Source organism: Ochotona curzoniae, unplaced genomic scaffold, assembly GCF_017591425.1.
Source record: "Ochotona curzoniae isolate NIBS_2020 unplaced genomic scaffold, NIBS_Ocur_1.0 patch216, whole genome shotgun sequence".
NCBI classification, from domain to species: domain Eukaryota; kingdom Metazoa; phylum Chordata; class Mammalia; order Lagomorpha; family Ochotonidae; genus Ochotona; species Ochotona curzoniae.
Window position 1 is genome coordinate 815,726 of NW_024466769.1, and position 15,851 is coordinate 831,576.

A 15,851-nucleotide genomic window follows, 5' to 3' on the forward strand; every position below is an offset into this window, starting at 1 on the left:
TCAGCTCTGGCCATTGCGGCCGCCTGGAGAGTGAATCGACAAACAGAAGATCTTCCTCTCTATCCCTGTTCCTCTCTGTATATCTGACTTTCAAAATAAAAATAAATAAAATCTTTTTTTTTTTTAAAGGTTCAGGACAGGCATTCCGTCTGGCAGTTAAGATGTAGCTTGGGACACACACATTCCATATTAGAGTGCCCAGTTCAAGCCCTGGCTCTGTTTCCGATACCAGTTTCCTGCGGATGTGCACTTTGGGGCACACCAGATGATGGCTCAGGTGCTGGGGTCCTCCTGCCTCTGTGGGCAACCCACACTGAGTTCCTGGCTCCATGCTTCAGCCTAACCTAACTCCAACTCTGAAGGCATCTGGTGAATGAGCCAGAAGATGCAAGTTCTCTGTCTACCTTTCAAAGACATACATTTTTGAAGCTTAAAAGGCAACAAATACTAAATAAGATGTTCAGGCATTTGTATATGCTGTAAAGTTCCTTTCTTTTAACAAAGAGCCAAGAGGCTGGCTCTGTGACACGGTGTGATTGGGCCACCACCTGTAATATTGGCATCCCATATGAACTCCAGTTTGAGTCCCGGGTGCTACATTTCCTTTCAGTCTCCCTGCTAATACACCTAGGAAGGCAGTAGAAGATGGTTTAAGCGCTTGGACCACTGCATCCACCAGCGAGATCCAGGTGAAGTTTAAGCCTCCTGGCCTTGGCCTGGCCCAGCTCTGGCTCTTTGAGGAGAGAACCAGGGGATAGAAGATCTCTCTGTATGAGTCTCTCCTTCTCTCTGTGTCACTCTGTCTTTCAAACAAATAAAATAAGCCAAACAAAAACAAAAGTAAAAAGGCTGAGTGGCGGGAAGTACACTAGGAGCTCCAGGAGGTGAGGGTGAGAGAAGTGAGCCAGGGGCATGCAAGGTCTATGGTTGAGACTAGGGCTGGCACTGGAATGAACAGGAAAGGTGCTGAAGGCGCTGCCCAGCAGGACCAGGGGCCTGGGTTTGGGCCCGGCCTCTCTGGTGCCTTGGGGTAGAGAAAGGCCTCCCAGTCCCGTGGTTCCTCCTCGCCCCAGCCAGCCCCGCAGAGGTGCTGCAGATGGCTCGGCTCTTTCTGCCAGCCAGAGGGAGGAAGGCCTGAGCTAGTCAGAGACAGGTGGGCGCCAGAGAATGAGACCGTAGGAGAGGTACCCGAGCTAGCAAAACAGATGGTTCTGACTAGTAAAATGGAGGACCCCAAGATGTGAGGGCCTTCTGGGAGGAGGAGCCCAGGCCCCGTGGGGGGGCCCCAGCAGGACTTGTTTAACCCTTGTGGTTTTCTGCACTTCCTGTTCCTTTGCTCACTGCGGAAGTTCTTCTTACCCTGCACCCTGAGCCCAGCCGAGAGAACAAAGACAGAAGGCACCATGAGTGCGGGCCCTGCAGGAGGCAGGCCCGGGGTTCGGGGAGGACCTGAGCCAAAGCAGAACATTCCCTCCAGCCTCCTTCAGGACCATGAAAACCAGCGACTCTTCGAGATGCTGGGACGCAAGTGCTGGGTGAGCTGGGGATCCCCTGGCGCTCCCTGCCTCCCGTCCTCTGCCTCCTCCTCTCCCTCTTGGCTCCTCAGCCTCTCCAGCCCTCCTCTCTCTTTCTCCATCTTCCCTGCCTTCTCTCCCTCTCCCATATCTCCCGTCCTAGAAGCCCCCTGTGGTTGTTCGCCCATCCCAGGAAGAGCTCGATGTCTCCTCCATGACAGCCACAGGCCCGGAAGGGCCAGGTATGGCTCTCCAGGACCCTCCGGCTGGCCCTGACCAGGCTGCCCTGCTCTCCCTGGCAGACGCTGGCCACTGCAGTTGTTCAGCTGTACCTAGCGCTGCCCCCTGGAGCTGAGCACTGGACTAAGGAGCATTGTGGGGCTGTGTGCTTCGTGAAGGACAACCCGCAGAAGTCCTACTTCATCCGCCTTTATGGCCTTCAGGTGAGCCCCGCCCCTCACAGCACTTCCCTGTCTGCAAAGCCAGATCTCCGTGATGAACTCTGAGCCCTTGGAGCAGCCGGCAAACAAACCCTTGATCCCGAGAACCAGGACTCACCCAGATCTCAAAGCCTGTGTTGCTTTCTAACTCTCATTTCAAATATTAAGCCACTTCCCAGGCCCACTTGGGTCTCCCAACTCAACTAACCGAGCACTGTGTTTATGCCTAAGCCTCTCATCTATTCAGAGCTCAGCATGCTGCATCTCAGCAGTCCCCCATCAAAACTCCTGAGCCCCAGCTGTTTGCTCAGCACCTAAGTAATAAGCCTGCTACATAGACCCCAGACCTGAAGAGTCCATTGAGTCTTGAACTTCTCAAATTCCAAATCAGTCTTCTTAAGCCCACAGTATGAACCGCAGAAGGTCCACCTTAAAACTACTCAAACAGATGCTGGCAGGGTAGCCCATCAATACAAGCCTCCATCTGCAGTGTCAGAATCCCATATGGATGCTGGTTCTACTCCCGGTTGTTCTATTTCCAACCCAAATCCCTGTTAATGGCCTGAGAAAGCAGTGGAGGATGGTCCAAGTCATTGGGCCCCTGCACCCACATGGGAGACCCAGAAGAAATTCTTGGCTTCGGCCATTTGGGGAATGAACCAGTGGATACAAGATCTTTCTGTTTCTATTTCTTTGTGTAACTCTGACTTTCCAATAAAAGTAAATAAATGGGTTTTTTTTTAAGACTTATTTATTTATTGGAAAGTCAGATATACAGAGAGGAGGAGAGACAGAGAGGAAGATCTTCCATCCGATGATTCACTCCCCAAGTGAGCACAACGGCCGATGCTATGCCGATCCAAAGCCAGGATCCAGGAACTTCTTCTGGGTCTCCCACACGGGTGCAGGGTCCCAAGGCTTTGGGCCGTTCTCGACTGCTTTCCCAGGCCACAAGCAGGGAGCTGGATGGAAGTGGAGCTGCCGGGATTAGAACCGGCACCCATATGGGATCCTGGTGTGCAAGGCGAGGACTCTAGCTGCTAGGCCACGCCACCGGGCCCAGTAAATAAATGTTTTTAAAATGTCATAAACTACTCAAACAAATAAGGAAATAATTCCCAGGCTTTCCAGGCTTAAGCTCTAAACTCATAAAGGTGATCCTGACATCACTTCCAGATGCCAAGGCCATCAACTATTGACCAAACTCCACAGGTCTAAGTCAGCTTCATGGACCCCCAATTGCAGATATTTTGGCTGAAGTCCTCCCCTACATGCCAAGTGTATATGTCAGGAAACTCAAGTTTCAACCCTACCGCCCAAGTCCAACCTGCCACAGAGCCAGGGCAGCCCAGGATTTGGATCAAGGCTTTGTATGAATCTGTTTCCTGGGTCTGGATTCCTACATTTTCCAAACCTAGACCCAGTCCCACATGTCGAGCCCTGAACACCACATCTAAAGCACCTTCACATCCAAAGTGGAGTCTGGTACTCAGGTTCTTTATTAACCTTCTGATTCTGACACCTGGACCCTCAAATCTCTGATGCTGATAGCAAGTCTCCTGAATCAGACTCCCGAGCCCCAAGCCTAGACAGCATGGCCCCTGCCCAGATAACAACAGCCTGTCACCCAGCTAGAGGGTACCTCGGTGCTGGTGTGCCTCCATCACCTCCCTGCACCTTTCCAGGCTGGCCGGCTGCTCTGGGAACAGGAGCTGTACTCACAACTGGTCTACTCCACTCCCACTCCCTTCTTCCACACTTTTGCTGGAGATGTAAGTAATCAACCAAGCCCTATAAAACAAGGGGGCATGGGGAGGAGGTGGGAATTGTGGGAGAAGGGAGCCTAGAAGGCTGCTGACCCTGAGGCATGTGCAGGACTGCCAAGCGGGCCTGAACTTTGCCGATGAGGGCGAGGCCCAGGCCTTTCGGGCCCTGGTGCAGGAAAAGATCCAGAAAAGGAATCAGAGGAAAAGTGGAGGTGAGGAGACCTTGAGGGAGGTGAGGCTTTTGAGGTTTCCCACACTTTGCATTCCCCTCCATGGTTTGACTCCCCATTGACCCCTTTCTACAGACAGACGCCAGCTACCACCACCACCAGCACCAGTCACAGAGGGTGAGTTTTCTAGAACATGTAGGGATGAAGAGGGCTTGCCCAGGAACCTGTGGCAAGCCCCTGCTCTTTCCATCTACCCAGAAAGAAAAGGGGGACTCCCACCCTTGCCCTCACACCCAGGTGGAGACCAAGGGGGTGAGTGCTGATTCTTCTTTGTTATCTTTGAGTGGTGGGAACTTGGTGGAAGAGTAGGTGCAAAAAGGATCTACTCATTTCTCTCCATTGACCCCACTTGGGCCCCTCGCTCATTCCCTTCACGATCATTATTTTTCTCTCTCCCTCTCCCAACAGTTCTCTTGCTTCCTGCCCCTTTGTTTGTTAGATAAGTGGGTCAGTGGTCTAGTCACATCACCCTATTTTCTGCATAGGCCCACCAGGTGGCCCCGTGTCTGTGGGGCTGGTGACAGTGGACATCCAGAATCCTGACATCACGAATTCACGGTATCGTGGGCTCCCAGCACCTAGTGCTAGCCCAGCTGATAAGAAACGTTCTGGGAAGAAGAAGATCAGCAAAGCTGATATTGGTGCACCCAGTGGATTCAAGTAAGTGCCTCTCCCCAGTGGTCCCACAGACTCCCAGGGGTGGATAGGGCACTTATGAACAGGTGAAAAGCTAGGTGGAGGGAAGAATTGTCAAATGGGTTCAAGGAAGGGACTATACTGAGGTAAACGAGGTGCACAGCATGGAAAATTCAAGGAGGCAACTGCCCTCAGGGTCATGCTGCCTCTGTAAGTGTTATAGCCCAACCACCTCTCTGACCTTACCCAAGTTCCAAACCTTGTAGGCTGGTGGACAAGGTAGATGGTAAATGAGATAGTGAGTGCAAAGGTAGGAGGATGAAGATATGAATGAATGAATGAATGAATGAATGAATGAATGAATGAATGAATGAGTGGTTGAATGGATGGCTTAATCAGTTCAGTGAAGGTTGGTGGGTAGGATGGCTGAGTGAATGAGTATGGGGACAGACTGATAAGCAGGTTGATTGGTTCACCAGCAAGGTGGGTCAAGGTAGTTGAATATGTGGATGAATGGGCAGTTTAGTGGGTAAGTGAACAGAAGTATGTGGCTAAATGGGTACAAAAATGAGTGGCAGGAGGAAAAGCAGGGACAGACTTGTGGATGGCTGGGTGCCTAGACAACTGTGTGTGAGTTCAGATTGGTGGGCAGATGGATGAATGGTAGGCGTGGCTCAGGTGTGGGCTGATGGCAGAGGGCAGATGTGTGTAGCCATCAGGATGGATGGGAATGGACAGGTGAGCAAGTGATTGAGTGTGGAGAGGATGGAAGGAGGGGAAGATGTGTGTCCCCACCCACGGACCACTTCCCCACTCCACTGCTTACCTCACTCAGCCATTCAGACTCAGGCATGCGTCCTGGCCTCTCTGGAGATGTCCAAGGAGGAGGGGGCACGAGGGTTCCCTGGGAAGGGAGGACAGAGGGGCTCATTGTCCTCTCCTCACCTCCTCCAGACATGTCAGCCATGTGGGGTGGGACCCTCAGCATGGATTTGACGTGAGTAATTCCCAAGTGTCCCTGGATCCCGCTCACCTGCCTTTTCATAGAGCTCACTGAGAGCCCTTAGCCAGCCCCACTGCTTCCCACACCCTGGCCAACATGGCACCTGTGACAGTCCTATCCCTTCCCTCCACACCTTCTTCCTCTGTCCTGCCCACCTCCGGGACAGGTGAACAATCTCGACCCTGATCTGCGGAGCCTGTTCTCCAGGGCGGGAATCAGTGAGGCTCAGCTCACCGATGCAGAGACATCCAAACTGATCTATGACTTCATCGAGAACCAGGGAGGGCTGGAGGCTGTGAGACAGGAGATGAGGCGCCAGGGTGAGACCCCTCTCTACCCAGCCTTCTTCTTCAGCCTTGGTGGCTGTGAAGGAGTTCATGAGGGAGTTCATCAGTCAGTGGAGGTGGGGTGGCAGACCCATTTTACAGATGAGCAGAATTGTATTTGCAAGAACACAATAATAATGACAGCTGTGTGTTATTTCTCCCACCCCCACAGAGCCACCCCCACCACCATCCAGAGGAGGAAACCAGCCTCCCAGACCCCCACTTGTGGGTAGCAACAAGGGCCGTATTGGTCCACTACCCCCTGTGCCTTTAGGGGGTGCTCCACCCCCACCCACACCACGGGGACCCCCACCCCCAGGTCGAGGGGGCCCTCCACCACCACCCCCTCCAACTACTGGCCGTTCTGGACCACCACCCCCTCCACCGCCTGGAGCTGGGGGACCACCAGCTCCACCTCCTCCACCCCCTCCACCACCACCACCACCACCCAGCTCTGGGGATGGACCAGTGCCTCCTCCACCTCCTCCTGCTCCATTGTCTGGGGGCAACGTGGCCTCTGGAGGCGGTCGGGGGGCACTTCTGGATCAAATCCGGCAGGGAATTCAGCTCAACAAGGTGAGGACTTGCACAATGAAGAATTAGGGGGTCTGGGAGGATACTGGTGGACCAAGACTGATGTGGGTGCCAGACTTCGGGGATTGAATGCTAAGGTTAGCAGATGGGTGGAGAGCCTTGAAGAGGATTGGTGTATGGGAGGAAAAACTATGACGAAGGGGCTGAGAAGTTCTGATCCTTCCTCACTGCAGACTCCTGGGGTCCAAGAGAGCTCAGCCCTGCAACCACCACCACAGTCCGCCGAGGGACTGGTGGGTGCCTTGATGCATGTGATGCAGAAAAGAAGCAAGGCCATCCACTCCTCAGGTGAGCCTGTTCTGGCCTAACCTTGGCCATCAAACATCCCCAGCAGACCATATCAATCGAGACATTAGCTGTTTTCATTAATAACAGCATCTTTAGGAGTGTTAGCTCAGTTAATGTTAACATTGACATAGTAAATGACCATGATAGAACTTATCTTGATAGAACTTATTCAGTCCTATTGACTTCAGCCCACTATGTAACCATAATATTTTAAAGAACCCCATCTTTGATACTAGTATTAACTTTAACTTCCTGTACTAACAGCTTTACATGAATTCATAATGAAGTATAGCTGATTTCATCTTTTTGCAATAATTCTAACATTAACCTCTTAATGTGTGAACAATATTATCTTCACACATTCTATAAAGATAATAGTAATTTCAACCTATCATGAGACAATAATACAATTAAGTCCAACTTTGACAATAACAGAAAATGTATCCACAAGTTTAATGCAAATCAGTTATGTGATAGCATTACAAACAAGCCTTATCTTTTGGGTGACAGGAGCCTGTGTACTCAGGCCATTTTCTGCTGCCTTCATAGGCACGTCAGCAGGGAGCTAGATCAGAAGCAGAACAGCTGGAGCTGTCACTATAGTATAGTGGGTAAAGTGGCTGCCTAGAGTGCCAGCATCCCCCATGGGTGCCGGTTTGTGTCCCAGCTACTCCAATTCCCATTCCTTGCTAATGGCCTAGCAAAAGCAGTACAACAAGGCCTAAGTGTTTGGGCCTCTGCTACCTGTGTGGGACACCTGGATGAAGCTCTTGGCTCTTGCATTTAGCCTGGCTCAGCCCTCATCATTGTGGCCACTTTGGGGGAGGTGAACCAGTGGATAAAAGATCTCTCTCTCCCTCTCCATCTCTGCTTCTCTCTGTAACGCTGAGTTTTAAACAAATACATCTTGAGGGAAAAAAAATAGAATAGCTAGGACTCAAGCCATTGTCCTTAAGGGATGCCAGCGTCACAGGTGGTAGCTTAACCCGCTGTGCCACAACTTGGGCCCTATAATGCCATCCCCAGACTAACCATTTTTGATAATGCTGTCTTAATTTCAACTCCAACCAGAGAACTTTCTGAATCTTTGTCTCCCTTTAGATGAAGGGGAGGACCAAGCAGGTGATGAGGATGAAGACGATGAATGGGATGACTGAGTTGCTGCCCCTGCTTCTCTGCTGTCTACTGCCCCAGCCCGCTGGCCCAGACTCTACAGTCCAGGACCTCACATCCGATTGCTTCCCCACCAACCCTTCACATGCTGTTATCCCTTGCTTGTCCTCGTACTCACTGTCCCAATACCAAGGATCTTTTTATTATTAAAGTTTATTTAAAAGATGTGGAGATCACAGATCCCTGTGGGCCATGTTTAGGGTGGTGGGGGATGGGATGGGAAAGATGGGAGAGAGAGAAATGCTTCTGCTTTCCATCCTGTGTTTGTGGGAAGAGAGAGAGAGAGCATTCCTCTGCATTGCCAGCCTTCATATGTTCCTGGAAAGGGGAGCGGCTTCATGATACCAGCCCAGATGCAGGGGGAGAGGAAGTAGGCTCCCGTGATTGAGACATGGGCAGGGGGGTTTCAAAGAGCAGGAGCAGTGTGGCTTGCATCTTGGGACCCTGTGCCAGCGACCTAACTGTCCCACGTCATTCCCCTTCAGGGGGCTATGACGCTCGGGTTGCCTGCAGGGAGCAGAATCATCAGCTCTTGTATAGTTATTTCCTGCTCATTGGGACATGGGGCTTTTCTGTCCCTGATTCAGAATTTTCTTTTTAATATATAGTTAATTTGGTTAAGTTTATCTAAAAGCTGAGGAAATTACAAACACACACAGGCCATATGCAGAAATGGATTGAATAGGGAGGGGAAAGGTGGGAGAAGGATGTTTCTACTTTTCATTATGTGTCCCCAGGAAGAGAGAGATTGCCCTTCTCTATTGTCTCGCTTCTCGTGAGCCTGGGAAATAGAGTGATATGATACTACCTCCAAGTCTCAGGTGAGGAAGAGTACATCCTGGGGAAGAGGTCAGTTGATTGATAGGTAGGCATACAGTACATAGAACATGGGAGATATGGCTTCCAATTCTTGATTCTAAGCTTGACACCTGCCTGTCCCATTTCATTTCCCCCATCAGAGATTTCTGATCCATATGCTTAAGGGCTGCTGAAGGATGTAGATTCATCTTGTCTTCCCTGGTTACTTCCTATTGGTTAGGGAACATAGGCCTTGCAGATCCTGGGTTCAAAAATCTCTATCCATCTAATGGATCTATCTCATGAGTTGGAGAAATTCCAGAGGGTGCCAATGACTGTGTCCCCCACATTGTCATCACCAATCTGTGAAGTCATTGGCCTCTTTCCTGCCTTTTTAAGTAGCAACTGAGGTCCTCAAGTGGTTTACAGGAGCTAGCTGACTTGTGCACTGGGCAAAATCCTCTACCCTGCACAGAAGTAATCACAGGAGGTGGTACAACGTGCATTGTATGCTCCAGTGCAAGAACACACACACACACACACACTCCAGGTTCTGGTCCTGGAGATCAGAAATTCTATTGTGTCTAAGATCAATAGGTTTCTTAGTGACACCAAAACTATCAGTGCCCGCCCCTCCTCCCAGGACATTGGCCTCAGGTTCCTAACCTAACATAGTGGTATGCCTCTGGAACAGTCTGCCTAGGAACCACTAGGCACCTGGTCTGCAAGCAGACCAGGTGCCATGGGTGTGGCCTTAGACCTGTCAGGTACCTAGCCTGCTAAGGTCACCAATGGGGCACCCCCAGAACCCCAGCCTTGGACCCTTGGCAGTGGTGTGCCACCAGTGCAGCTTGTCTAGGACCCATCAAACCCCTGGCCTGCTGCTCTAAGACTGGCAGGGTGTGGTCTGCCTAGAACCCCAGCATTATGCCCCTGGTCTGCCAAAGCCCATCAATGCCTTTCCCTTTCCACACTCAGAATCCCAACTTCATGCCCCTGATCAAGTGCAGTGGCATGTTATTGTTGCTGTCTGCTTAGGACTCATAATACCCCTGGCTTATCCACCCCCAGCCTGGGTGCAGCCTATTTAGGATCAGTGAAGTCCCCAACCTGCCTGCTCACAGACTTGTGTGGTGGCTCACCACAAGAGTGCCCTGCCTAGGACCATCGGGCCCCTGACCTGTTAAAAGCCATTAGTAGGGCACCTTCCCAAGTCCCTTGGCCTAGCACTGTGGTGTACCATGGGAGCAGCCTGCCTATGACCCTGGTGTTGGACTCCTTGCTTCTCTGCCTCCAAGCTGGCACAATCGTATGTTGCACCACTGGGAGTGGCCTGCTATAAGACCCCTGTATGGGACCCATGGCCTGCCTGCTCCCATCCTGGCTCCATGCAGGTGGCATGCCACGTTGCTCAGAGCAGCCTGTCTTAAAACCCAAAGTCTGGATTTTTAGGTCTTTTGCAAAAGCCAGTCTCTTGGATACTTGACATTAAAGCATAGACAATTAAGCTGACACAGCGGGATGGCTAACACAGAATTGGCATGAACCAGGCCCAGAATGCCAGCCAGCTATTTTGGCTGCTTTTCTCCCAGTACTGTAACACTCATCAAGGTACAAGGTGACCCAGGTAGCTGCTTACAGCTGGGGTCAAAATGATCTTTCTGTCTCATCCAATGGATCCCTCTCATGAGCCAGAGAATTTCCATTCAGGGACAAATAGTTGTCCCTTCCATGTTCATCTTTGCTCTGAGAAGTTGTGGGTTTCTTTTCATGTAAGTTGGCCACAGAAGTAGCCTAACCATGCAATGTGTATACTCAGGCCAGATCACACACACACAGGTTCTGGTCCCTGAGGTTGGAGATTCCAACATGTCTGAAGCCAACATGAGGAAAGCATGGACTACTTGACAACTGCAGAAGTCATTTGTGCTTACTTCCCCTGGCCCCACACAGTGGGTGCTGTGGCCTGGCCCAGGGAGCCTCAGCATGCCAGTTCTTGAGACCCTCAGCCTGGCTCATCCCCAGCCCTATCAGTAGTGTATGCTACCAGGTGTGGTGGCTTGGCCAGGGGATGCTCACAGTATTGTCTTTCTAGACCCCCTGCCACCCTGCTCCTACATGTACCAGCAAGTATAGTAGTCTGGTCCACAAGAGCCTTTAAAAATATACACATGTGCCAGGCACAGTGGTCTGGTGGCTAAAGTTCTCTCCTTGCATGCACCGGGATTCCATATGGGCACTGGTTCATGTCCTGGCTGCTCCACTTCCCATCTAGCTCCCTGTCTGTCTATGGCTTGGGAAAGCAGTTGAGGATGGCCCAAAGCCTTGGTGAGAGAGGAGTTAGAGTGGGTAGTAGGCAGTTAGGGAATTCTGGGTCCCCGAGTAAAAGAGAATTTCCCCACCATGTCTTGAACTCACCAGAGCACATCTCTTCCAAGGGATAGGGGTGCTATTAGCATATCAATTCCCCACCAGAAGTATCGGCCATTACCTCCGGCCACTGTGGGAAGGCCTCAGGCCGATCTCTTTATCATTGAAAGGAGAGCAGGAAGAAGTAATACACATCTGCCCAAGGCCTGGAATGTCCTATGTCTGGCACCTCTGTGGCCTTTTGTCCCAAGGCCAGGTACCATGGAAACCAGGAATTTTCTTTGTTCATGGAGAAACATCTTTGAGGGAAACCTTTAAAAGGTGCATTCCCCACCATTCATTCGGGTTTTGGGTTCTTCTTCTCTTCCTGCCACTATGGCAGAGGGTTTTGCTTATTCTTCTCCTGCCACTATGGCAGAGGACTAGGGTTTTGCTTCTTCTCCTCCTGCCACTATGGCAGGAGGTAAGGGTTCTTTCTATCTCAAAACCCCCTCCCGTCGCTAGGACGGGAGTCTTCTCTTCTCAACTTTTCTAGTAAATCTTGCTTTAAAACTAAACTGTGTCCGCATGAAAATTCTTCTTTCCTGCGAGACAAGAATTTGAGGTTGCTGCCATACTCGGAGTCAAAATTCCTGCAACATTGGGACCTTGCACCCTTGTATGAGATCAGAAAGAAGCTCCTAGCTCCTGGCTTTGGATCGGCTCAGCTCCAGCCATTGGGGCTACCTGAGGAGTAAACCAGTGGATGAAAGATCTTTCTCTGTCGCTCCTTCTCTCTGTAAACCTACCTTTCCTATAAAAATAATGAATAAATCTTTAAATATATACATCTATTAAAATGTCTAAATATATTTAGATACATATATCCAAGCATAGTAGCCTAGTGGCTAAAATCCTTGCCTTGTTTGTGTTGGAATTCTCATATGGATTCCAGTTTATGTCCTGGCTGCTCCACTTCCCAACCAGCTCCCTGCTTTGGCCTGGGAAAGCAGTCGAGCATTGGGCCAAAGCCTTAGGACCCTGTGCCCACGTAGGAAACCCAGAAGAAGCTCCTGATTCTTGGCTTCAGAGTGGCTTAGCTGTGGCTGTTGCAACCACTTGGATAGTGAACCAGTAGACAGATCTTTCTCTTTGTGTCTCCTTCTCTCTGTAAATCTGACTTTCCAATATAAATAAATAAGGTGTATATATATATATATAAATTTTAGTGTGTATATATATACACACACACATAAAATTTCTCAGTTCTCTTACAGATTTAAGTAAAAAATATCTTCTTACTACTGCATTCCAAGTGAGAGAATCAGGTGTACTTTCTTCCCCAAAGTACTTTTTATGAACTGTCTCATTTTATTTAGTTAGCATTATATGTATATATTCATTTATTCTTGCCCTTACACCTCCAGTTATTTTGCCTTTACTTCTTTGTTCATTTTCACCTTCCACCTTTCCACATTTATTGCCAGGTGCCGTTTCAGGGGCCAGGAATAAAGCAGTTAAAAAAAATACTGAAAAAAAAATTTCTGCCTTCATGGGGTGGCCTTAACTTTCAGGAAGCAGACATCTAAGAAACAAGAAACCAAACAGGAGGAAAGGGAGTTACAGATTGTGATGAGTGCTGTGGTGGACCTATTCAGAAGGAGTGGTCAGTAAGCTCCTTGGAGAAGGGGATATTGTGTTGGTCCTAACAAGAGAGACAGGCCATTTGACTATTAGGGAGAAAGATATTCTAGACAGATGGAGAAAAAGCCTTGAGGTGAGAAGAGCTTCACGTGGAGCCTCGTGCACTTGCTTATTTTTTTAACTATTTCAGTCAACAAGATACTAGTTCCAGAGCACACTTTGATTAGATGTTCCCTCTCTGTGTGTACAGAACTCACATAGCAGGATCCTGAGGAGCAGGATGCCTTTCTTTGTTGTAACACTTAGCCAATTGCAACACAAGATCAGACAGATTTGCTCCAGGGCCTGGCCTGTTTCCTCATCTCTACAAGGAGGTAACAATAGGTAACTGATTCCCAGGCCTCCTACACAGCCTGTTCCCCTCAGGGGTGAGAACAGTATCAAAGCTTGGACCATTTGGCCTAGCAGCTAGGACACCTGCATCTCGCCAGTAAGTGCTTGGGTTCCATACCCAGGCTCCAGCCTCCTGCTAATGCAGACCCTGGGAAGCAGTGGTGATGGCTCAAGTCCTTCAATATCACCCACGTGGGAGACCTCGATTGAGTTATTAGATCTTGGCTTTTGCTTGGATAAGTCTGGCTGTTGCTGGCAACTGGGGAGTAGGAGTTCTGTCAAGTTAATGTATGCATTTATATCATCCTTGATGTTTTTTATGCCTATTTCCAAGAGCATAACTAGACGTTCTTGCATATCAAAACCTAGAATTGAGGTTCCTATCCTTTCCCCTATTTGAAACCTAGGAGGTTCCAGAACTCAGTCTCACTTTAGAGGAATGGGGGAACAGGGGAGAAAGAGAAAGGTGAGAGGTCATCCAGAGAGTTGGGGCAGGCTTCTTCATCTATAAGTCCAGGGGAAGAGTTTCTGAAGCATGGAAGCACATGGGTGGGAATGGGCTGTTGAGAGAGCAAAAAAATGAAGAAAATGATGTGGGAACTATGAGGGAGGGAGGAGATGTAGCGAGTGGGAACTGGTTTTCCCTCTTAATAATTCCCTATGGAAGAGGAATTCTTCCCTGGGCTATAGAAGGAGGCAGTTTCAGGTTTCTTTTCATTCTTCCACCGACCCCCTCCACTCCACAGCATACCCCAGGCTGGCAGATGGACACTTGATCTGCCAATGTCACTTATTTCCCCTCCCAGTGCCCTGCCCCCCACTGAAATCCTAGAAATTCAGCGTGTTCTGATATGTTGTTCTAGAGAAGATCTCCCATTGCACAACTTCTGAATTCTCGTGACAGTGCTGGGTTTTTAAAAAAAAAAAAAATGACTGGGAGGGGCAGATGTTTGTCACAGTAGTTGAGATGTGTCTACACTTCATGTCAAAGGTTTGGGACCCAGTCCTACTTGCTTGGGTTCCTGCCACCCACTTGGGAAACCTGGATGGAGTTCTGGACTGCTGACCTTGGCCTAACACAGCACTTGTGGGCATTTACGGAATGAATCAGCAACTGGAAGAGCATACCCACTCATACTCTGGTTTCTCTTCAGAACAAATAAATCTTCCACTTTTTACTGAAAAAAAAAAAAAAGACTGATTATGAACAATTTGCCTGATCCCTCGGGGCCTCCGTTTCCTCAGTCCTTAAAATGGTGATAAAAAGATGTTTCTCATATGGGACTTAACTGGAAATTAAAGTAGGTGATTCTGCAAAGTATCAGGCTCCTTGCCGGCTTCTAGAAATGTCAGGTGCTATTTTCATTGTTGTCAGTGTTACTGCTGGATTTCACTGATCCTGAGTCATCATAGACTACAAAATGCACCATTATTTTATGTATTACTAAGAAAGACCAAAAAGTGCTGCCATTTCAATTCTGACTCACCAGTACAGTCATGCATCACTTAATGACAGGGGCCATGTTCTGAGAAATGCATTATTAGGTGATTTTCTTGTTGCGTGAACATCAGAGTACACTCACTCAAACCAAGACTGGTACAATGTCATCAGGTGACCCCATCTCATAGGACCACTGTACTTGTAAGATGCAGGCTGATTTCCATTGCTAACTGTCCCAGAAGCCCTGACTGATGATGATTGATGATGTTCTAGAACCTGCATTCTGGCTGTACAGGTATATTAACTTGTGAAAATTCATCACACCAGGCTTCTATGGTCTGTACACTTTTCCATTATGTGTGCTACACTCCAGTATGAGGTTGACATGAAAACAGTCCAAATCTGTGCTGCTTGCAATGAAGGAAACTTGTTTTGGTCTGAACTTCGTGCAGAGCATTACTAAATTAATGCTAAACAGGTGTGATGGCTCATTTGGTTAATCCTCCCTTTTGCAAGCACCAGCATCCCATATGGGAACCGGTTTGTATCCTGACTGCTCCACTTCCTTTCCAGCTTCTTGCATGCAGCCTGGGAAAGCAGTCGAGGACGGCCCAAAGACTTGGGTCCCTGCACCTGCATGGGAGACCCGGAAGAAGCTCCTGGCTTCAGATTGGCTCAGCACCAACCATTTCAATCATTTGGAAAGAGAACCAGCGATAGAAAATCTTTCTGTCTTTCCTTCTCTGTAGATCTGCCTTTCCAATAAAAATAAATAAATGTTTAAAGATTTTGGGCTGCTTTCCCAGGCTATAAGCAGGGAGCTGGATCGAAGGTGGAGCAGCCAGGATATAAACAAGTTCAACTACTGAGCCATTGCGCTGGGCCCCAAAACAAGTAAATATTTTAAAAAGAAAAGATTAATGCTAAGCAAATAGACAGATGCCTGGAAATGGGACGCAGTAACAACAGGACAATTTCTTCCTTTGGAGGGCTCTTTTCTTAAAAAGGTGCTAATCCAGAATAATTCATTTCCAGATGAGTGGGAAATGGTCCCCTCAAAATCGTTCACCAGAGGCAGTGCACATGAAGAAATAGCCTGTGGTCACACACTTCAGTAAATGCTGGAGCCGAGTCGTCAAGCTGCTATAGCTCCAGGACCGAAGCCCTTATCCACTACCTGACAGGAGCCATGGGCTCGTGCAGCTTCTCACCAAGTCCAGAGGGCCAGTGGGCAGGTCTGAAATCTTTAGTTGAAT

General features: G+C 49.1%; 1 protein-coding gene across 1 annotated transcript; it reads left to right on the forward strand.

Moving 5' to 3' along the window:
* The first annotated feature begins 1,351 nt into the window (after positions 1-1,351).
* On the forward strand, positions 1,352-8,133 carry LOC121166746 (wiskott-Aldrich syndrome protein). Its single transcript, XM_040996020.1, has 12 exons — positions 1,352-1,535; positions 1,817-1,957; positions 3,640-3,726; positions 3,830-3,932; positions 4,026-4,067; positions 4,149-4,202; positions 4,436-4,610; positions 5,541-5,583; positions 5,756-5,909; positions 6,088-6,491; positions 6,683-6,797; positions 7,899-8,133. The coding sequence occupies exons 1-12, from the start codon at positions 1,404-1,406 to the stop codon at positions 7,952-7,954; spliced, it is 1,506 nt and encodes a 501-aa protein (XP_040851954.1). The 5' UTR covers positions 1,352-1,403; the 3' UTR covers positions 7,955-8,133.
* The last annotated feature ends 7,718 nt before the right edge of the window (positions 8,134-15,851 follow it).